This window comes from Sebastes fasciatus, chromosome 6 (genome assembly GCF_043250625.1).
Source record: "Sebastes fasciatus isolate fSebFas1 chromosome 6, fSebFas1.pri, whole genome shotgun sequence".
Classification (NCBI taxonomy): domain Eukaryota; kingdom Metazoa; phylum Chordata; class Actinopteri; order Perciformes; family Sebastidae; genus Sebastes; species Sebastes fasciatus.
In genome coordinates, this window is record NC_133800.1 from 9,139,507 (window position 1) to 9,162,193 (window position 22,687).

Genomic DNA, 22,687 nt, shown 5'->3' on the forward strand with positions numbered 1-22,687 from the left:
TGGAACCAACAAGACTTTGTTTTTATTCCTATCTTTTTATATTGTATCCTAACCATCTGTCTCTGTGAAAAACACGCACTTTTAACACACTCAGATGGGGAAATAGTTAAGCTGCACTAGCTTCACTATTATTGCAATATGGTCAGACTGCATGATAAAGTCATTAAATGATAATACACGGTACCTTTGGGCTACATGGCCATGCACTCCGATGGCTCCCAGTTCCAGGTTAAAAACATTAGGAGATTCCAAGTTTTCAGGTTTAAAAAAATAAATAAAAAAAGATACCGAGGTTATCTGGTCCTCCCAAAACTACACATTTACTATTTCTAAACGGTTAAATCCGTGCAGGAATAAAGTAGCGGTACGTTGAATGCTTGGAGAAAAAAAAAAGTGTGGCTTCAGAATCCCGAAACTCCATTCAACAGATATCCACCGCAGGAAAAACCCCATCCGAGAAGCGAGGAAAAGTGTCTTTAATGACAGTCATTAATGCGCTGCGTTAGTCGTGAATCTCCTCAGGTATGGATGATATGCTTTAGGGGAGTATAGATGAGCTCTCATTCGGCCGCCCTGCTCCTCTGGCTGCAGGCGGAGGGAGGAGTCAACATGTCCACATTTTGTTGAGACGGCTGTTTTTGCTCTGAACTCCTCCTCCTCTCCGGCACCACTTCCGTCCACACTGAATGCTGCTTCTATTATCTACTCTTTGCTGCTGTGCAAGCAGATCAGACCCCCGTGGACAGAGAGTGATGTGGCGGAGCCTAGTGGAGGCCTCTGGCACTATAACAACCATCACACATTCACACTAGTGATGGGAAGTCAGGCTCTTTTTAGTGAGCCAGATCATTTGGCTCAGCTCACCTAGAAGAGCCAGTTCTTTCGGCTCCCAAACGGCTCTTCGTTTTTACCACTTCTGCCTTTTATAATTCAGCCAAATTTAGCACTGTTTTGACCTATGATTAGTACCCAGCCAACATTTGTATGTGGGTAATAAATGGGCTGAAAAATGGGCCCTACATGGGATTGTCCGCGGGTTCCATAATGACCCAATGTCAATTGCCCACATGGATTCCATGCAGGATTACATGGGTGTTATGTGGGCCCCAACTGGGCAACATACCCAAGACCCATCTTGGTCCCAGCTTTAAGTTCTATGTGGGTACTACATGGGGACTCCATGGGCAGAAATATGGGTTGTAAGTGGGTTTGTCCACAGTTTCTATGTTGGCCCCAATTAAGACCCACACAGGAAGCCCACATGGGGAGCCCATTTGGGGCCAACTTAGTTGACCCAAGTGGGCCCCATTTGTGTTGCCCATTCTGAGCCCATGCACAAATTTCCCATTAGTGACCCAACTAAGACCCACTTGGGTAACCCACATGGGGAGCCCATGTGGTACCAACTTAGTTGATCCAAGTGGGCCCCAGATAAGATGCCCATTTTTCAGCCCATATCCACTTGGTACTCAGGTACCCCCAGCATGTTGACTGGGTATGTGTGCACATTATATCACTTAAATGATTCAATATAATTATACAAAACCTTATAATTTCCAGAATACCATCATTTTACATGCTGCTTCGTTTCCGACTGTCACTCTCATCTTGTCTGCTATTCGCGCACCGCACTCCTCTCTCTCTTTCTCTCCTCCTCTCCTTCCTGCTTTGTACCTGTAGACCGTCAGCGCGAGGCGCACCCCCAGCCTGCCCTGCTTGATGGTATGATCCTTGTCTGTCATCACCTGATTGTTCATCATTGGACATCATTAACACAACATTCAGTCACAGTCAGTGCATGGAGTGCCCGTGTCGCGGAGAAGATCGTCCTATCATTCTGCCTTGAATTAATTAAAGAACAAAAAAAAAAAACGGCTCTCGGACGGGAGCTGGCTTTTATCGTTCACTTAAAAGAGCCGGCTCTTTGAACCAACTCGTTCGCGCCGACACATCACTAATTCACACAAAATTATCATAACATCCTCCTAAAACCCAGCAATTCATTTGTGTCCCTTGCAGGGGACAGTGGAACTTGGGGGACAGTGGAACTTGGGGGACAGTGGGACTTGCTTCTACTCATTTTCAACCATCTCCATAGCCAGAGATTTTTTTTAATTATTGAGGGAGAGTCAGACATTGAGCTGTCTAGAGATGAGGAGGAAGCGAGCCAGACAATAGAGCAGGTTTTAACATGTGTATTATGTTTGTTTCCAATATTCATCAAATGAGAATTATTATTATTATACACCAAGCTGTACCTTCATTTTACTATTATTATTACTAACTAATACCATTATTAAAGGGGAACACCACCTAAATGAATAATTCCAATATATTATTTCCATGGCTTAGGAAAATTTAATTTGTGAACATGAGCTACCGTCTCTCGAAGCCAGAAACCAGAGAAGTAAGTCTCAAACTTGTGATGTCATCCAGTATAAAGTGTGGAGCTGCTCCATAAACAATGAATGGGAGACGGATTTTGTGGACGCACAGAATGTTTGTTTTCATTCACTCACTCATATTGCAAAATAACATTATACTGAATTTTCTTTTTCTTAAATTAAAGCTGTAGTAGGCGAGATTGGAGCAAATATGATTAAAAAAAGTTATTTTTATAAAACGGTCGCTATATCTTGACAGTAGTACATGAAACGGGTAACCTGAAAAAAATCATGTGCCTCTGTGTCCTCCGGTGCTCATAACGGCATCTGCAAGATTTCACAGACCGGGAGTAAGAGCTGATCTGAGGTCTGCTGTCCAGCTGCCCTCTATGAGAGCCGGCTGTCAATCACTCGCGAACTCTGACCAATCGGTCAAATAGGCCCACTGATCAAATATGAATCAATATTATGTTACGTTAATGCCTATTTCTCTCCTCAAATGTTTTCAGAATCATCTTGTAGTGCAAGGTTTAGCTGTAAAATGAGAAAGTTTGTGACGCCACCGCCATTGTGAAATCTGGTGAAGGAACGCCAAGTTCCGGTCACATGACCGGAGCAGAGCCAATAAGAAAGCTCTCTCAATGCAATGACCTGTGATTGGTCAAAGTCTCCCGTCACGGGCTAGATTTTCTAAAGCCTGAAAACAGAGCCATGAGGAGGTGCAGAAGTCTAGTTTTCTCTCAGAACACTTGAATTACAATATGATGAAAGGTTATTATGGAATTTTTGCTCAATGATGCCAAAAATATACTGCCTACTGCCACTTTAAATTACAATATTCAACCTACAGAACAACTATGGAGTGCACAGGAGAAATAGTAACAGTATATAGTAGTACTGTCATCAGTACAGGACATCTCTGAAGACACATTCATCTTGAATTCCAGATGGTGATTTGCTAAATGTCAGAGACAGATTCTCCAAAAGTTTTTTAGGACAGTTTTGGGTGACCTAAGGGAATAATAGTAGTACATGATTAACTCAACGTGAATTTAAGTTCTTTGGCTGTATTGCATAATTAGCCTATAAGATGGAGTTTATTGCTGAAATAATGAATTGCCTACCTGATGATGCTAGGGGTTCTATTAAAGATACACTTAATAATAGGTTCATATAGAAGTGTGCAACATGATGCATACTACAATTATTATAATAGTGTGATATTATAGCTATATTTGTTTATGAAATTATAGCTGGTAATTTAAAGTTATACTCTGATGATCCTGTTATAGGTGATCTCGGTCTCTACCTGCTGGATAAGTTGGGTAGCACATTCACCACACGGCGCCATATTAGATAGACATTACAGTGCTGCGAACGAAGGGAAGGAAGGAGAGAGAGAGAGCAGTACTCCAGATGAGAAGAGGGTGCTCAGGCCGCAGTAGTCGACTCGCTAAACACTCGAGGTAACTGCTTTATGGTCGACGACAAGTACCAGAGGTAAACATCTCGGGCAGCGCAGTCCGAGGCGTGTTGTTTTCTCGTCGTTGTTTCGCTGAGTTGCCGGCAGACAGACACACAGACAGTCATGACTTCCTTGGTTCAGCGGAGCTCGGGCCTTGTGCAGCGGCGGACCGAAGCCTCGCGCAACGCCGCCGACAAGGAGCGTCCGCCGGGCGAGGAGGAGCTCGAGCTGCGGCGGGGAGACGAGCTGGACGAGGAGGACACCGGGGACAGCAAGGAGACACGGCTCACCCTGATGGAGGAGGTGCTGCTGCTGGGACTCAAGGACCGAGAGGTAATAGCAGATACACCCTGGTCTGTAACGCTGTAACATGAAGGTAAATATTAACGTTTAGACGGTGTTACACGAAGCTAACGTTAGCTGTACTCACCTAGCCGACACAGCTGGAGCTAACGTTAGCAGCCTTGTTAGCTATGATGCTAGCTGCAGCTAACAACAATAATGGGCCTCAAGAGCTGCAGGCCGAGCTGGTTCGCGTGTTTTTGGCGAAACACGGGTTATGTGGAGAAGGGATCTTTTTACTTTTGCTCAATGGTCCGTGAGTTTGACATTGTCTTGTGACAGACTTGTTTGTGCTTCTCGGTAACGTTACACTAGATCAGGGGTCAGCAACCTTTACTATCAAAAGAGCCATTCTAGTCAAAATAATAATGATTAAAAAAATCTGTCAGGAGCCGCAAAACATTTGAGCATTGTGATGAAGGTAACACAGTTTATAGTCTAAGTATATAGTGTATAAGTCTAATGCAGTGAGGGCCAAAGTGCAAATGTACTACTGAGTATTAGGGCCACATTGAGAAAAAAAAAATCTGAGATTACCAGAATAACGAGAATAAAGTCATAACTTTACGAGAAAAAAGTCGTAATATTACGAGAATAAAGTCATAACTGTACGAGAAAAAAATCGTAATATTACGAGAATAAAGTCATAACTTTACGAGAAAAAAGTCGTAATATTACTAGGATAAAGTCATAACTTTACAAGAACAAAATTCGTAATATTACGAGAATAAAGTCATAACTTTACGAGAAAACAAGGAAATAACTTTATTTATCATAAATAATACTAAGACTTTTTTCTCTTACACTTATGACTTTATTCTCGTAATATTACAACTTTTTTTCTCATCAACTTTTGACTTTTTTCTCGATATATTATGACTTTATTCTCTTTTTTCCCTCAATGTGGCCCTAATACCCCGTCTTACTGTCGTACCATAGACCTACAACAATGATAAATAAAAATGAAAATGTAAACAATAAACAGTTATTCATTTCCATTTTTAAAAATCCACAGGGAGCCACTGGAGAGGGGCTGAAGAGCCGCATGTGGCTCTCGAGCCACAGGTTGCAGACCCCTGCACTAAGGCTAGTGAGTTAGCTTAGCGATATACACAGAACACCATTACAAACAGTGGTCATTGACACTCAAACAGATGGGTTAATGATCTGTTGGTATAAATGTAAGTTCCCAGGAATGTTGCACATTGGAGCTATTTTGCTGTTATTGGGTCATTCTCTGCTGTGACCTTATCACTGATTTAACAGGACACTAGAGATAGAGATAAGAGGGGTAACGTTTCACATCCAACAAAAAAGATATATTGCATCCCCTTGCACCATTTCCTTCTGATATTTGTTTTGGTTATTGTTTTGTTTTTTACCACATCGTATCCCAGTGGAGGGTTTGTTGACACTGATCAACAGGAAAAAAAAAAACAAGTGAAAACCAGTATTTACAAATTAATCTAAAACGCATCTAAATGATCACCAGTGCACTCAGTGATTTATAGAACTTTCATTAACATCTGAATGGAGATCATCTTTGTCTAAGCAAGGTGAGGCAAGTGATACTGTATACATATGTGTCTTGAAGTTTCAACAGGTGGCTAGTCCATTTCCTTTCCAAACCAGTAAAATAAACACTACAACATGAAGACAAATAAACATTCAAAACAAATCTGTGACAAGTCACTGCAAATTACCAATCAAGGAAGATTTTTTTTTTTTTTATCAATGTCAAAATATTGTGATGAATCCCTCTATATTAAATTTTGACTGACACATTTAAATCTTACAGCCAACACTGATAACAGTACTCGAGAGAAAACACCTGACGCTGCTCATCATAACAATGTACATACCGTACCTAAGTAACCAGCATATTTGCATTTTACATCAAGATGTCTCCTTGCTTGCGCAACAACGCATGGTCACAACACTGCTGGATGTTTGTTGAGTAGAGACGCAGAGCAATACTGTGATTAGCTCTGGTTTGTTATGCTGCATCAACACAAAACGTAATAGATTGATTAGAAGGTTGCTGTCCTGTTGATGTGTATATAAGGCTGAATCAAACTTACTTTTCAGATTTCCTCTTGTTTTAATTAGGCTGCTACATGTGTGCCAGACATGGCCTCACAAGGTACTGAGGCAGTGCCTCCAGATTTGAGTACAAATCACTATTTACCATAGTATCATTATGTCATACCAACAATTGTCATATTCATATACAACCTATTGGCAATTTGTCAGTATCAAAGATGAGGGTTTTTAAGCCATTCACTAATGGCCATGACTTGCTTTCTAACTTGCAGTAGTCTATCTCAGTTTTAAATTCAGTCTGTAGTCAGACGCCTGAAGGAACACACATGCATTTAAACAGGTGATGTTGTCAAAATGTAATGCCAGCTATAATGTTTGGGCCAGTGAGTAAAGATTTGGTGCCATACTTCTGATGCCAAAAGGTTGTACTGTAACATCATCTGAGGGTGCTTAAAATATTTGTAACTGACAGAACCTGAAAGTGTTGTTTTAGATTTGTATCTGTTCCATTTAGCATGCTTACTCACTGGGTTTATTAGCATGACCAACAGGAATTCTCCTGACAGCCAATCTGGGTCTAGTGAGCTCTCTTGCTCACTGGACTGTTGTGATTGCATGGTAACCTTTTGACAAACCCGGACACCGTGTTTCCATGATGCAGGGCTACACCTCGTTCTGGAATGACTGCATTTCATCAGGGTTGCGAGGCTGCATGCTGATTGAACTGGCCCTGCGAGGACGTCTTCAGCTGGAGGCTTGTGGCATGAGGAGGAAAGGTCTGCTGGCCAGGAAGGTAGGAGACGTATTTCTGCTGGCGTTATTGCTAAATAAATGGTTCTGCTGGTGCTCTTTTTTTGCCTCACCTTAGCTCATGTGCGTGTAGCATCAACATGTACAGTAAGCTGCACAGTTATTTTTAAAAAGGCATGACCAACTCCAACAAACTCCTAATGACTACCTCTACTTGGGTTGCAAAGGGTCGGTAAATTTCTGGAAAGTTTCCAAGGGAAGTTAAGCTCAGGAATTTTGCACACTTTTGTACCTTTTTAATAGTGAACTTGTTTTAAAATACACATAGAAATCAATACTAGGTTTTATGGCATCTCCTATCACATGTGCAGCGCACACTATTGGCATCACTACTGCACTGTCTGGCCAAAGGCCTACATGCTTTCATGTAAGTTTTGATTCTATTACTGGAGTTAACGCTGTATGAGTGCAGAGTGGCGGCTGTGAAGATAGCCAGTGGGGCATGCTGACATGCATGAATATGCACTAAAAGCACGCACGGCCAGCCTGGCGATGTCAACAAAGCAAGGAGAAGCTCTGATTACAACACACACAGAGGGAGGGCGACTTCATTCTCTGCTCAAACATTACTCCTCTATATCTTTACATAGCAAATAGTTGTTTGATGCTATATTAATGCTCTGGATATCGGATTTAGCATCTTTAACTGTCCCATATTCCTTCATCAATATGGGCTACATAAAACTTAATTGCAGAGTGAAAGTGAATGAGGGACTTTGCAAAGTAGTATCCCATTTATTTTCATAATGTTGCAGACCAATTAATTGATATACAACAGTTGTTTGTTTTTTGAATTTAATCAAGCAAAACATGTCCCACATTCTTTGGTTGTAACTTCTGCAATGTGAGGAGGATTTTTTGCTTTTCTCTGTTTGACATTGTGAACTGAATAACTTTGGGTTTTGGGCTGTTGGTTGGACAGGACAATACATTTAAATATGTCAACCTGGGTTTCTAGGAAACTGCATTTTTCACAATCTTCACTTGTTTATAGACCAAACAATTAATCAGAAAAAGTAATTAACAAATAAATCAATAATGACAGTTGATTACAGTTGTAGTTGAGCAAGTGACCAGCAAAGCACACAGAATACAAATTAGCAGTTTCAGTGTGTGATGTGACAGTGAACGTCACTCAGTGATGTGAGCAGAGCCTTGAGGAATCAAAAGAAAAGGGAAATTCTGTGCCTTATTTCAGTGACTGTCCTCTGGTAACTACACCTTGTAACTGGCTGTCATCGTTCTGATTGGCAGGTGATATGTAAGTCAGATGCTCCAACAGGTGATGTGCTCCTGGATGAAGCCCTAAAACACATCAAAGACACCCAACCACCAGAGACTGTGCAGAGCTGGATCGAACTGCTCAGTGGTGAGTTCAGCTGCTTCGTCGGCACCAGCCCCACACTGGTTGTGTATGTGTAAAGAGACAATGCTGTCAGACTTTGTGGTGATTCTCAACTTGATGCAACAACTATAAAACCCTTTGTGACCAAATAATATCTGACTGATGAAGGATTAAAAATCTTAAATTTAAAAACACAACAAAATGGGTGTTTCTGTGCAGTTTCCAGAACAGAAGTGCTCGCCATCCAATCGCTGAAAAATGCAATTCTTGTAGAAATCTCCAAATGTCGAAAGTTTTTGAAACCAAATCACAGCATGAATTTTTCTATGGTGTTCCTCAAGGTTTTGGTGTCTTAATGTGGTCTTCTGGAGGGATTCTTAAACATTTGTATCAATTTGAGTGGTCAAAAATGTTTAGACACAATTGAGATACAATTGAGCATGGGAATGACATATACTTTAAGGATGCACTGTGATATCGGCACGTCATGGGTATTGGCACATAAAGTCTTAAATTTGAAACATCGGCCATAAATGAATATTTCCTTCAATATGACAGGCCGATATGTTACATACAAATACATATGGCATGTTTTACAGGGCTTCAGAGTGTGACTAAACATTTTCATTGGTTTCACCGGTGTGCCTGACATCTGACAGGTCTGTATGCACACCAGTGCAACCAATGTAAAACATTCGTCTGGAGCCCTGTTTTTAAGTAGTTTTCTTATTTTGCCCAGTAGGCCTACATTTTGAAAAGCATTGTATTTTATGTCTGCATCTGCCAGTGGGCCATCACGATATCAGTAGGCATAATGATATGTTAATTCCACTACAGGCGAAACTTGATGTTCTCTGCAATTTGGTGGAAAAAATATGTGCGTATATCGGCATCAGCCATCGGCCAAAATGAGTTGGAAAATATCTGCAAAAATCCAGTATCATGCATTCCTATAATACTTCCATCATAATGTTCTAAGCTCTTATACATTCTAAACTATCAACATTTCAATAGCAATAGCAAAACACAGTATGTATTACAGATTCATGACTAGAAACACTTGAAACTACGTGCTGAGCCACATCTCATATTAATCTTCCGATTCCCAGTTTTTAGATGATGTACACCACTTCTACGTGACATATACCGTTGAGCTGCCATCTCCCCTGTACCCCCCGAAAAAGATAAACGAGTCTATGTGGGTCTCCTAACTGTCTGTTGTTTTATCGGCTCCTCTTTATAGGAGAGACGTGGAACCCCCTGAAGCTTCATTATCAACTGCGAAACGTCCGTGAGCGGCTGGCAAAAAACTTGGTGGAAAAAGGCGTCCTCACTACCGAGAAGCAGAACTTCCTGCTTTTCGACATGACCACACATCCTCTGACCAACAACAACATTAAGCAACGCCTCATCAAGAAGGTCCAGGAGGCCGTACTGGACAAGTGGGTGAATGACCCACAGCGAATGGACAAGCGGCTGCTTGGGCTCATCTACTTAGCCCATTCCTCTGATGTCCTGGAAAATGCCTTCGCCCCGCTGCTAGACGACCAATACGACCTGGCCATGAAGAGAGTGCGGCAGCTGCTCGAACTGGAGCCCGAGGGGGAGAGCATGAAGGCCAACGCCAACGAGCTGTTATGGTCCGTGGTGGCAGCCTTCACCAAATGAGGCTACCACAAAGAGGACAGCAAGCAGTTGTGGCATTCAAGTGGCATTGTACTTTGGGGTAGGAATCAGAGTACTGACCCCAACATGGTGACTTGACTGAATTACAGTTTACCCCTGCCTGGACTTTTGGAATGGGCTGCCCTCTTTCCTCATCCCTCTCCCTCCGTCATTTTCTTTTCCTTCCAGAGAACTATCCACATCGATCCTTCATGGCCCCGTTCCCCCCCTTCCCCTCCATGTGTCGTTTTTGTTCACTTTTACTAAAAATAATAACTCTCATGGAACTTTGGATGTGGTTGGTGATGATATGGGTGAGGCCGAAGTCAAGATGTCGATTCATATCCTTTTTATTTTCTATTGGGTCTATCCTTGGAACTGTTTCTAAAAGGTACAGTATGTATGGCACGGGTTACTGAAGGTAGCATCCTGGCACACCTAAGCATAAAATAACCAACCGTGATGTACATGTACAGATCCATGTACAGGGCAGAGATGCTGTATAGGAACGAAAGGTTAGCTGATATTCCTGTCAAGTCTTCTACCAACTGTGATTTGAAGTGTATGGATATGATGTATTTGGTGTCACAGCATTCTATGACTTTCAAATCAAGGACTGGGAGAAAACTAACGTCGTCAGATCTGAAAGTCTGAGTAGACTGATGCCTCTTAATCCATCCATTATATATACAGTACACCTGCTCATCCTGTGCAGGGACGCAGGGGGCTGGAGTCTGTCCCAGTTCACACTGGTCAACCCTGGACATGTCAGCAGTATATCGTAGGGCTGACCGTTCACACCTGCAGGTAATTCAGAGTTTCCAGTTCACTTGACCTGCTGCATGTCTTTGGACTGTGGGGGTAAAGCCCATGCAGGCACTTGGAGAAAACCCTAACTCCGCACAACTGCCTGCTGGATTTGTACTGAAGACGCTCTCGGTATGAGGCCACCACGCTAACCACCGAGCCACCGTGCCGCCCTACATTCCATCCCCTCTGGCCTAAAGTTGTGTGGAAGATCATTCGTTCGTCAACAGGGCAATAAGCCTACGCATGCATGGACACATGCAGTCCCGGGAACATGGAGTGCCGACTTGTGTGACTTATCAGTTACCTAGACATCAGTCACATTAAATATTTTGGGGAAAATTTTTTTTAAAATGAAAAGACAAAATCTGGAGAACATCATTAGACAGTCTCGTTTAGGGCATTGGGGAAAAATAGTGCTGGAATAATACAAATTTTTAAGTTCTGAAAACATGTAGAATCGATGGGGCTATGATGGCAACGTATGGTGATGGAAGGAAAAATAAAAATATTAATGAACCTTTCTGTCATATTTAAGTGAATATAGGTTGTACTGTATTTAATATCCTCTGGCCAGTAGTTTGTTTGTTTTTTAATTGAGAATAAAACATGACTTTTAGTGGAGGACTCGGATTGTATCTCCTCTAGATGCACTGTCAAAATGTATGCATGTCATATATAAACAAAATTACATTCAGGTTTACACCATGTAATATCTGAATGGTAACAGTTGAAAGCAAACACATCTTTGTCCGGGTTCAATGTCATCTGCTTGATAAAACAAATGGGTTTTAAAAATGTAATTTCTGGGATTTGATGGTATCAGCTATCACAGCTTTAACTGTTAGCTGATACTGAATGGGGTAAAAAAAAAAAAAAAAACTCTTTGCATTGGTGGCTGTTGAAGATCAAATTGAAAAAGTTTAGTGGCAGAAAGAAACTCAGGAAAGCATACCCAGTCAATGTCTGCTGCCTTTGTTAGCAAAATTCAAATAGACATATATTTCACTTATTAGTGAATTTAAATATAATCACAAATTAAGTAATCGACAGGTCTTATTGCAGAATAAATGCATTTATGATGATCTTCTCCTCAGCTTTTGGGTTTGCGTATGCTACCTGGACTTGATTTTTAGAAACAAAACGCCGGCTTCAAGCCATTTTGTGAAAAAATATGCTTATGAATGTGAAGACAAATATGAATTTCAGCTCTCCTCCAGTACAGAAAGAGGTTCAGGACATGTTAACTCACATTAAAACAGACTGGATCACACATATACTGCCACCATAGCTCCCTCAAACATGAAAATTAAGTCTTGCACTTTCCAAAACTGTCTCAATTACGTGATTTGATATAAAATATTGGCTGTATTTAAACATACAGGAACATAAAATGACATGTTTTTAGGGAACTATTTCTTAGCCAACACCCTCTGTGTGCAGTGAACACAGCATCCCAAAAGTTGTGTCCTCATTGTGGAGGTTAGCACCTTGTCTACTACTGTCAACAAACTAATCCTTGAGTCAACTGGTTGACTAGCTAACACACAGTATATATAATATGTAAATCAGAGAGCTTCAGAGTTGTTGAAAGGTGTATTTTTTCAATTAAAGGGGACATATCAGGAAAAACTCACCTTGTCAGTGCTTGTGCACATCCATTTGGGTATCTGGAGTGTCTACCAACCCACAAACTGAAATATACCGCCCCCCGTCCGAGTATCTCCACCCACAGCTTGAGAACTACCTTTGCAAAGGTGCACCATATTTATCTTGCAAGCCAATCAGAGCAGACTGGCCTTTTCAGGATGGGGGTGGGCTTAAAGAGACACTAAAATGGTTTCAGACAGAGGGTGAATACAGGTACATTCAGACTGACGGTATGAGAAAGATAAAGTGTTTTTTGAACGTTAAAGAATGTAAACATGTTCTAGTGGAAACCCAAATATACAAGTACGAACCTGAAAATGAGCATGATATGTCCCCTTTAATGGAGCTAGGCTAGCAATTTCCCCCTGCTTCCAGTCTGTTAAGTTTGGCTAAACATATTCTAGACCTATCAAGCTCTTGGATGCACAGATCTGAAATAGATATTTGGATCTTCTCATGTACTGTAAGCGCGGGCTTGGTTGGAAAAACGAGTGCATTTGCTAAACTGCCAGCGATGCTTAAATGTGTGCAGACAGTCTTACTTTGCAGTTAAACTTGTGAATGCTCTAAAAATAAATCCACTGTATTTACTAAACTTCAAAAAAATTATGGAATGACAGATTATCTAACACTGCTCACCAAAGTCTAATCAGAAGAATCAAAAGATGGGCACACATTCCAGATGTTGATGTATATACTTGTGTGTTTGTATCGGGGCACAAACTCAAAAGGACATGTCACATGTTGCACTGTCAGCTTTCCAAAGTCTATCATGGTTCAGCTGGTCGGACATTGTGCTCTAAAAGATTCATCGACGCCTTTTTCACCACGAACCATACCTTGCTCTTAATTTCATATTGCCTCAATTTTATGACTTTTATTTTCTGCATCTGTTTTTTGACTGTTCTCTGTTTTAACACAACTTTTTGCTACTCAACCTCATGGATCTTGTGAAAGACATTGCTTTATTACAGATAAGCCTCCCTTCTGATATTGTATGTAGCAAACGGCTGGGAGTGATCAGTCAGTGATCGTGTGGGAGAAGAGAAGAGGTGACCGAGAGGTTTATGCATCAGGAAATCACCTCAAATTGTGGAGTGAATATGAGATTATATATGTTATCTAAATAAAGGGACCTCTAGTCTGTGTACTTTCTTTGACCCTAGAAAATAAAACCAAGAGCTTGGAAGTGCCTAATTATACAACTGATTTTAAGTTTTATTTGAAGCTTGTGAACACAACTTCTTTGTCCCATGTGAGGACTCAGGTTTAGCTCATGCCAATTTACTGATTTTATGAGGTCATAGACTATAATCTATGTGCAGTTGTGTGTGTGTGTGGGGGGGGGGGTGCATGTGTGCGTGTGACTGAAGTGTTTTCCTGAGTTTCACCTGCAACATATTAACCAGTTGGACCCATTAATTTCACTGTGGAATACAAATCAACTAGGCTATGCTCTACTGAGAGTGATTCACACTCACCTTGGCACATGATGTGATACCTTTCCTGCCATAACAGACTTTTAATGCTTTTAAATTTTGCTTTTTTATAAAAATATATATAAACAGTATATAACTCATTGAATCCCAGTGGATATAATTAGAATTTATGAAAACAAACCTATACAAATTGACCATTAATTCAATCGCAGATATAAAACACAAGATACGTGATTGCATGTTCGCCCATGTTACTGTGACACGAGAGTTCATGTCATAAAGTGTGACGAGTCATTTTAAGTACAAACACTCGTGTGTGGAATGTCAAACAGCTGGTTGGTGAAGTGAACATTCCAAACATTCAACAGTCAACAAGCCATTCAGATTTGGCTCCCCGTCCTTTGTCACATGCGGAATATATCACCTGCAGCTTGAGAACTACCTTTGCAAAGGTGCAGCATATTTTTCTCGCAAGCCAATCAGAGCACACTGGGCTTTTTCTGGAGGCGGGGCTAACAGCGGGTTCACAGGGAACTGCGCTATGTTAATTGTTGCACAATCTGAAGCCTGGCTGCTCACATCTGAAACTTATTTCTCTGCGCCGGTCAACAAGCGATTCTCCTCCTCTGCTGTTTACTGTAGAGCTCTCTCTTTCTCTCTGTCTATCTCTCTCTCTGTGTGTCTGTCTGCTTGTGTGTGTGTGTCGGCTCATCTCTCTGTTTAGACATGACTGACCAATATGTGGAATAAGTATGTAATTTAAAAGCCATGATCACAAACAGCAGTGACACTAGGCTATTTCTAATAAATATAGGGGATACATTTTGAAATGTGATTGGGGGGAGGGACTGGGAGGGAATTGGTGGAATTAAAACTCAGAGAGAACAGCAGGGTGAGAGGGGAGGGAAGTCAAAGGCGTTCATGGGTTGCATATTTTGTCATCTTATCAGAATCAGATAATTTATATCACATATATCATTTATATAGTTCACAGTAGATTATCATGTGTGTGTTTTCTTGGCAGATTCGCGCACGGCACGTGGAGAAAATAGACCAGAACTAGAACTATCATTGAAGGTTGCGATTCGGCCGCAGAGCTCCAGCGCGGTGCGTCCTTTGTGAACAGCCAAAAATGTACATGGGTGCCGGGCAACGCTTCTCCGCAGCCTACGTGAACCCGCCGTTAGAGAGACCGGGGCTAAAACAGAGCGTTTCAGAGAGAGGGTGAATACCGGTATATTCAGACAGACAGTATGAGAAAAATAATGTATTTTTTGAACGTTAAAGCATGTAAACATGTTCTAGTAGAATCCCAAAATACAAGTATGAACCTGAGAACGAGCATGATATGTCCCCTTTAAAAGTGGCAATAAGGACAACACTCCGCTGAGTACAGTAAGGTAATTTATTTATTTATATTTTCAAAATGCTGCAGCAGTAAATCTGAATGAAAGTAATTCATAGAAGGGGTTCATAGTGGGTAAGGTTGATTTACTGATATGCACTCAGTTCAACACACGACACCAATATGTTAAATTAGTCAGACAAAAGAAAAAAGAAGAATAAAACAAGATGTTTTTTACGCAATAAAAGGTTTAATCCTTTGTGCCATATAAATTGACATGCAGAATACAGTTCTACAGTGCACTGAAGTGACAATGTGGCAACTGTGAGTAAAAAAATGTTACACTGCAATTTCAAAGTTCCTCCTCAGTCTAGTCTATCACTTTCCAGTTCCAGTGCAGTGATGTATAGCGAACTAGGAACACACATCGGGGAATTGAATTCACAAGCATGCATCAACTCCTTCAGCCAACACTCGGCTGTCTATCGTACATCTTAGATCCCCTTTAAACCTGGCATTAAAATGCGTCTCCACATACGTCTCCAGTGACCACTTGTGATCCGATCTCACTTCCCTGCTCTGTATGCAAATAAACACGCAGTAAACACATGGCTAATACAGCAGACATGTACATGTACTTACATGAATGTCAGTAGTAATATCCTACATATTCGTGATGTGAATTTGGGTCCATTTTATTAACATCAAAATAAAAGGTACCGGCGGTCCCAGAGGACCTCCGCGCTGCAACAGCGGAGTACAGAGCTCCAGAGAGCCGAGGAGGAGAGCGAGCGTGTGTCAGCTCCGTGCAGACCAGCGTAATAGAAACACAGACACATCTGCGACAGATTGATAACAATGCACTTTGCGTGCCTAGTCTGATAGTCTGTAGATATGTAGCCTATAGATAAGATATATTTGAATAAAATACAGTTGTACCTACAGGATACAGTAGAGCACAGAGGCCGCTTCCATGCTGCGTGGCAGACGAGCACTCGCGTCTGCCTGTCTGTTCACCTGAGGAGTGCAGAGACCCCGCTGATCCCAGCGGGACGTCAGAGAGATCGGATCTCAATCTGTCCTCAATGCGTCTTGAGTGCTTTCACACCTGTACTAGAACTGTCCACTTGTGATTGGATCACTCAGGACGCATGTTAATACCAGGTCTGAATAGGGCCTCAGTGAATGGAAGTGAAGAAATATGACATTAGTTATTACATTAGTTATCAAAAGAATATCACGTGTATGATTTGGTTAAATAAATAGTTCAGAGATACAGTAGTTTAATGGAATTTTACTGTATTTCAGAGACTAATAAAGGCCTTAGGACAGACCTTGTTTATGTATTTGGTGTAGTCTGAAGGCTCAATTGTTGAGTGTCTATGTGATTAAATAACATAATCATGATCTCATAGGCATCAAGGAATTGAGTTTGGCTACATAAGGTACTGGATATGTAAAATACAAAATACTATATAACAAGATAGCCCAGTGAGCTCTTTGCCTCGCCACAAAATTAGACTGCTTACACATCATTCAAGTTCAAAGAACTTTTAACAGACCAATATGAATTGACTTATCCTTCACATGTCAGTTTTCCCACAAGATTATTTCAAACATAAACAAAACAAAATAAATCAACAAACAATATTCGAGGAATGAGGAATAAACAAATGATAAAAGACAACTAAAAAAAATGACAGTTGAAGCCAGGCATGGCACGATATGAAAATGTCATGTCATGATTACCCTGGCCAAAATAATTGCGATTCCCGATATTATCCAGATAATTATCAAAATATGCTTAAATCTCTTAAAATGGCCCTTTAATATACTGGAATGACATTACCTTACATTTTGTTAAGAAACAACAATATTCAACCCCCCCCCCCATGCATCAATAAAGGATACAAAAAATCAGCAACATCGTATGAGTTTGTTATTTATTACATGCTAATTCCTGTATTTTTAAAACAGGCTCTATTTTTCATCTCTTTACCATGATTGAATAGGAATGAATAGGAATCTACATGGTCCCATCCCTAGTTGAAGCTATGTTTGACTAATGTGAGTATGTATCATTATTTAGAGAACATTACAGTGACATTAATGGTCCCTCCTGGTTTGTAGTCCTCTGTGCCATAATCCCTTCCCTGTTCCTGTTTGTACATAGCGTGTGGAATTGAATAGGTCATCTTAGCCTCTACATTTATTTGTTGACAAACCTTAAAGTGACTCATTCAATTCCCTTGGCTTTCAGCTCATCTCGCACTCGTCTGAGATAATCAGGATCTGGGTACCCATAGCTGCAAACACAGTAACAGACATTTTAGGTCACATGCATAAGTTTCTCTTGCCATAATTACATAGATGTAAAAAAAAAAAGGAATGAATGCACACCAATTCATTGTCATGCACATCAATAAAATGCTAAATAAGAGTCCTTACTTAGTTGGTCCTCCATGTGTTGACGTTTTGTGGTGAATATCGTTCCACGTGACCATATTGTTAATGCCACTGGTGGTGGACCGGCCAACGGTGAAGACGAGTCTCTGATTGAAGGCTCGCTTCAGCAGTTTCATGATGCTTTTGCCCTCTGAGGAGTCTGGGAGGTAGCCTGTACGGGATGCGCCTTCATATGGTTGACCGGGGTTCGGATGCTCCTCCTGCAGACACACAGTAGTAAACGTTTCTCTGCTTAATGATGTCCTGTCAAGTGACTCGGGGTCCACAGCTCTTAGGCAACAGTAGCTTTTTTGTGACCAATTATTTATTGAATTTTAAAAGATGGACACACCATAAAGGAAACATTAACACACACACACACATAGCCTGAAATAAGCACAACAATCGAAAAAGGCCAATTCACCCCAAAACATGATGGCCTCTAGTTTAAAGTTAACGTGAGGAACCTTTAACTGGTTATGAAACAGTCTCAATGTAATACTGCTGACTCTATATGACCTACATAAGTAAACGAGACCATCAGCGAGAGTTATTTTCAATGCTTGTCTTCGGTGCCACCGGGTCTGATTCCGCGCAAAATCAGACAAAATCATGCAGGTTCGCCACAAACTCCCTCAGCTGACACTCCAGCGGGGCTTCCGGCAGCAACCAGCTCGCTACGGACAGACCCGAGGCCGTATTTATGGACCCGAGGGAGGGAAAGGAGGCATGGAGGAACCAGAACCAGGACTGCGCAAGGCAGACTGTCAGACCCTGCTGCAGTTATATGAGAGGTTTTCCAAAGGGACTTTGGTGCTCGGAAACACTACCGCTTTTGTCCACAGGGACCGCCAAATCCAACACAAAATGAAAGTTCCTCATAGTAGCTTTAAGGTCAACTGGTGAAATTGGCCTATAATACAGCAGCGGTGTGTGATCAATCTGGTCTTAACAAAATCGCCCATTTGCACTGGTCAGCGTTTTATGTTGCCACCTTGGTCAGGTCTCCTTTGCAAAACAAGTTTCCAACCTGGTGGAAGTGGACATCTTGGCAATAAAAATGTTTCTTTGCTTTCAATGACCTTTTGAAGGTGTGCTAATCCCAAACATACACAAGAGCTGAAGTTGTTGTGGAATGCTGAAAGAAATATTGTTGCTTCTTTTTTTTTTTTTTAAAAGCTATGCTTGGTAATCTTGAGAATTACCAACACTCAGCATTTCCAAATATTCTATCTTGCCGTTAGGAGCTTCAGTGCATACGGAAAGAGACTTTTTTTCAGCTTCTAGGGATCTTACATGTATGTACCAACCTTAATTAAAGTAGCTGCATGTAAACTAACAGGTTGGACTGCAAAGCTCACATTGTTCAATATTTTGAACAAACAAAATATACTCAAGGTTCACTTACTTTAACTTTTTCTGGAGCTATCGACCACATCTCAGTCTTCATCAATGAAAGGAGTTGACTCAGTTGTCATCACGTCGCCTTAGGGCCTGATCAGACAGATTGTGTTTTGCAGATGGAAAACGTGATACGGAGCGTTTTCTGCAGTTTGGTGCGTCTATCTTTATTATTATTGTTGCTAGGCAACCAACGAATGAGTGCTAATGTTAGCTTAACACAAACCTTGAACTGTACGCTACCTAATAGTTAATAGTACAGCTTAAAATGAATGAAAACAACTTATCCGAAATCTCAAGCCTAGCGCACTAATTTGCCTCTGGGCCTTCTGTTTTGTGCTCAGATCATGATAACGACGGTTGGTAAAGAAAGTTATAAAGCTCCGGGTTTTGATTGGTTTTTGACAAGTGTTGACTCTTCAAGACTTTGGCTAGATACTCTGACAGTCCCAGTTGACGGTGTTGTTCAGTGTTGTGTCTGTAGTCTTACCTTTTGGATGCCACTTGGAATGTAATAATGGATCTTTATTGTTCCGTATTTGTCATATCCAGGCAAAGATGAAGAGTTTTGGGTGACTTTCATTTCGCCTCCATCAGGTTGTGTCCCTGTCAAAACGCCGTATAACGCTCCACACGTCGGGCATACGGGTTTGTATTTAAAAGCTTGTTGCAGACAGCTTTTGCAGAATGAGTGCTTGCACCGCAGAGTCTCTTTCTCCCAGGTGACTATCGGCTCCATACAGATCGCACATGATTCTTCTTCTTCAGGATCTTTGCTGCGTGTAGGTGACGGACCCGAGGTTCTGCTGCTGGGAGTGTCTGCTGGACCTTTGTTCACTGGACTCTTGCTTGAGCTTGGCGCATTTTGTGAAAGGAACTCTTTGAATTTAGCAATGTGCACAAAAGGCCCGGTCACCATCACTTCACGTCTGTTGGGGCTTGGTTTGAAAAGGAGCTGAGGAAATGTCCTCTGCAGGTCTTTGTGGTCGTGTGGACTCACAGGGACAGACGTGACCTGCAGGTCGGAGGCGGCTCTCTGGTAGAATGTGATGAATCGCTGTCTGACAAAGTCAGCACGAACAGGGTAGGAGGAGACATGGAGTGGTCTGAAAGTCACCCGTACCGTGCCACCGGGTTTATTGTGTGCTGTGTCAGGCTGTGTTTCAATGGCAAAACTGTTCCCTTGAATCTTCTTAAGTTCTCTTGCACATTTTTGCTCAATGTAGGCCATAAAAACCCCAGACACATCCACAGGTTTGACACGAGGTGAAGCATGTCCATCTGGCTGACTAGTTGGTCCGTGTGTGACAGGACTGGAGTGATGCCTCGCTGCTGACAGTCGGACTGAAAGTTTCTCCAGCTCCTCATAGGTTCCTTTCACTCTGTAGCTCGAAGCTTTTTTCTCAGGACTGTAAGATTCAAGAATCTCCTTTAATTTTCGAAGGTCTTTGTAATCCGCTTCAACAATGGTGACAGTGATGTCTGTGATGAACTGAAAAAGAAAGAAGAAGAAGAAGAAAGGCACTTTATTAATCCCCAAGGGGAAATTCAGTTTTTTCACTCTGTTATTTTACATAGTACACACATGCACAAACAGGACCTATATACATGCATTAATGGAGAGATGTCAGAGCAAGGGGGCTGCCCCGGACAGGCGCCGCGAGCAGTTGGGGGTTTGGTGCCTTGCTCAAGGGCACCTCGGCGGTGCCCAAGAGGCAAACTGGCATCTCTCCAACTACCAGTTCACACTCAGTACTTGGTCCATGCGGGGACTTGAATCGGCGACGCTCCAGTTTCCAAGCCAAGTCCCTATGGACTGAACTACTGCCGCCCTAACCCTAACCCTGCAACAGGACAGCTAAAGTTAGCTAATTTAGCTACATACCTCAATCTAAATGATCAAATCTAATTTTTTCTCGTAAAGTTATGACTTTATTCTCGTAATATTACAACTTTTTTTCTCGTAAAGTTATGACTATATTCTCGTAATATTTACGACTTTTCTTTCTCGTAAAGTTATGACTTTATTCTCATTATATTACATCTTTTTTTCTTGTAAAGTTACGACTTTATTCTGGAAATCTCAGATGTTTTTACCCTCAATGTGGCCCTGATACTATGTAGTACATTTGCACTTTGGCCCTCACTGCATTAGACTTATATACTATAAACTTAGACTATAAACTGTGTTACCTTCATCACAATGCTCAAATGTTTTGCGGCTCCAAACAGATTTTTTCCTCTCTTTTTTGTTGCCTAAAATGGCTCTTTTTATAATAAAGGTTGCTGACCTCTGCTTTAACACACGATTGGCAACATAACATTGCATGAGGGGAACGGTTAATTAGTGGAGTATTCATTTGAATTGACGAGCTTTTATTTTGAAGGTCAGACGTCGAAACCGGAAACGTTCTATTTCATAGTTTTTTGACCAACTCGGAGCACTTCTCACTTCTCACTTCTCACCGTAGAAAAACAAACATGCTGCAGCAGTTTGCGACAGAATCAAATAGAGAGATTAACTCGCAGCCATTGTCTACGTCTTTTTCTTTAAATCAACAGTGACTAACAGCGACAGAGACTAACTCTCAGATGGTTGGGTGAAACCAAACCTTCTCCGACTATAAAGTGTGTTTTGTGCTTTCATACCTCCTCTTCCTTTAGCCTGCTTTAAACTAGTCTAAATGTAGGCTGATACTGGACCTACCTCCATCCTGCAGAGTTCCTCTAAAGCTGGGGCAGCAGCGTGTTGTCGTCTCTCTGAGCAACACAGTCTGAAACTGAGGCTGCTGGTTGCTGCTTTCACTTTCAGGTTCATCACGTGACCTTCAGTGACCCCTGTCGGTGAGCAGGTGAATAACATCCAACATAAAATATTCAGTTGTTCTGCACACAGTGGATAAAACTAAGTATTTCATCATCATCATCATCATCAACATTTATTTGTATAGCCCTTTACAATAACCAAAAGGTACCCAAGGTGCTTTACATTAACATCAAGAAATAACAGGAATAAAAACATAACATATCATAAAATCATAAAAAGGTACATAAAAAGCACAGGAAAAATGTCACAGCGCTGCAGCCAATCTAAATAAAAAAAGTCCTGAGCTAACATTTAAAAAGTACTAGGCCAGTGACAGTTTGTATATCAATATATCTAACTAGTACTTTGTATTAGTAGGCTATTTCCATCTTAAGCTACAGTATTTTATAGCCTACTTCTATATTTCAGAGGGTAGAAGTTGACAGTAACCTGCATTTGTTTTTTTAGAAATACATGCATCTCCACCTTCACCTGCTGTTTCTCGCAGACAGCTGCCATCCGAACCTCCACCAACAGCCTTTTCCATCAACCTACAGATTCTTGCATACAGCTGCAACCAGAAACCTCCACCTACAGCATTTTCCAACAACCTGCACCACCAAGAGATTCTGCACTGCTGCCTCAACCTGCAGATACTGGCAGACGGTTGCATCCAGAACCTCCACCTACAGCCTCTACCGACAACCTTCACAGCTGCCTCCACCTGCAGATTCTTGCAG

The 22,687-nt window shown here is 41.4% G+C and overlaps 3 protein-coding genes across 3 annotated transcripts in view; 1 reads left to right on the forward strand and 2 right to left on the reverse strand.

Annotated features, from left to right (window-relative positions):
- The window catches only part of pdzd2 (PDZ domain containing 2), a 46,939-nt gene extending 46,052 nt beyond the window's left edge, over positions 1-887 (reverse strand). The window contains 1 exon segment of the mRNA XM_074637513.1: positions 185-887. The gene's annotated coding sequence lies outside the window, so the exon portion shown is untranslated.
- Positions 888-3,723: 2,836 nt separating this feature from the next.
- Positions 3,724-13,713, forward strand: golph3a (golgi phosphoprotein 3a). The gene is made up of 4 exons (XM_074637515.1): positions 3,724-4,182; positions 6,896-7,027; positions 8,299-8,413; positions 9,633-13,713. Exons 1-4 carry the CDS (start codon positions 3,973-3,975, stop codon positions 10,055-10,057), a joined length of 882 nt encoding a protein of 293 aa, XP_074493616.1. The 5' UTR covers positions 3,724-3,972; the 3' UTR covers positions 10,058-13,713.
- A 1,812-nt stretch (positions 13,714-15,525) lies between these two features.
- Positions 15,526-21,978, reverse strand: LOC141768958 (E3 ubiquitin-protein ligase DTX3L). The gene is made up of 5 exons (XM_074637514.1): positions 21,849-21,978; positions 19,632-20,633; positions 17,744-17,961; positions 16,099-17,601; positions 15,526-15,907 (listed from the first exon to the last, which is right to left on the reverse strand). The coding sequence occupies exons 1-4, from the start codon at positions 21,957-21,959 to the stop codon at positions 17,532-17,534; spliced, it is 1,401 nt and encodes a 466-aa protein (XP_074493615.1). The 5' UTR covers positions 21,960-21,978; the 3' UTR covers positions 15,526-15,907; positions 16,099-17,531.
- Between the last annotated feature and the right edge of the window lie 709 nt (positions 21,979-22,687).

Excerpts from the sequence above, each read along its gene's own strand:
- golph3a (XM_074637515.1), top strand. The coding sequence starts at position 3,973 with ATGACTTCCTTGGTTCAGCGGAGCTCGGGCCTTGTGCAGCGGCGGACC. Across the intron at positions 4,183-6,895 it reads TGGGACTCAAGGACCGAGAG|GGCTACACCTCGTTCTGGAA; the intron begins GTAATAGCAGAT and ends TCCATGATGCAG. Across the intron at positions 7,028-8,298 it reads AAGGTCTGCTGGCCAGGAAG|GTGATATGTAAGTCAGATGC; the intron begins GTAGGAGACGTA and ends TCTGATTGGCAG.
- LOC141768958 (XM_074637514.1), bottom strand. The coding sequence starts at position 21,959 with ATGAACCTGAAAGTGAAAGCAGCAACCAGCAGCCTCAGTTTCAGACTG. Across the intron at positions 20,634-21,848 it reads AGGAACTCTGCAGGATGGAG|TTCATCACAGACATCACTGT; the intron begins GTAGGTCCAGTA and ends TTTCTTTTTCAG. Across the intron at positions 17,962-19,631 it reads TTCCAAGTGGCATCCAAAAG|GAGGAGCATCCGAACCCCGG; the intron begins GTAAGACTACAG and ends GTGTGTCTGCAG.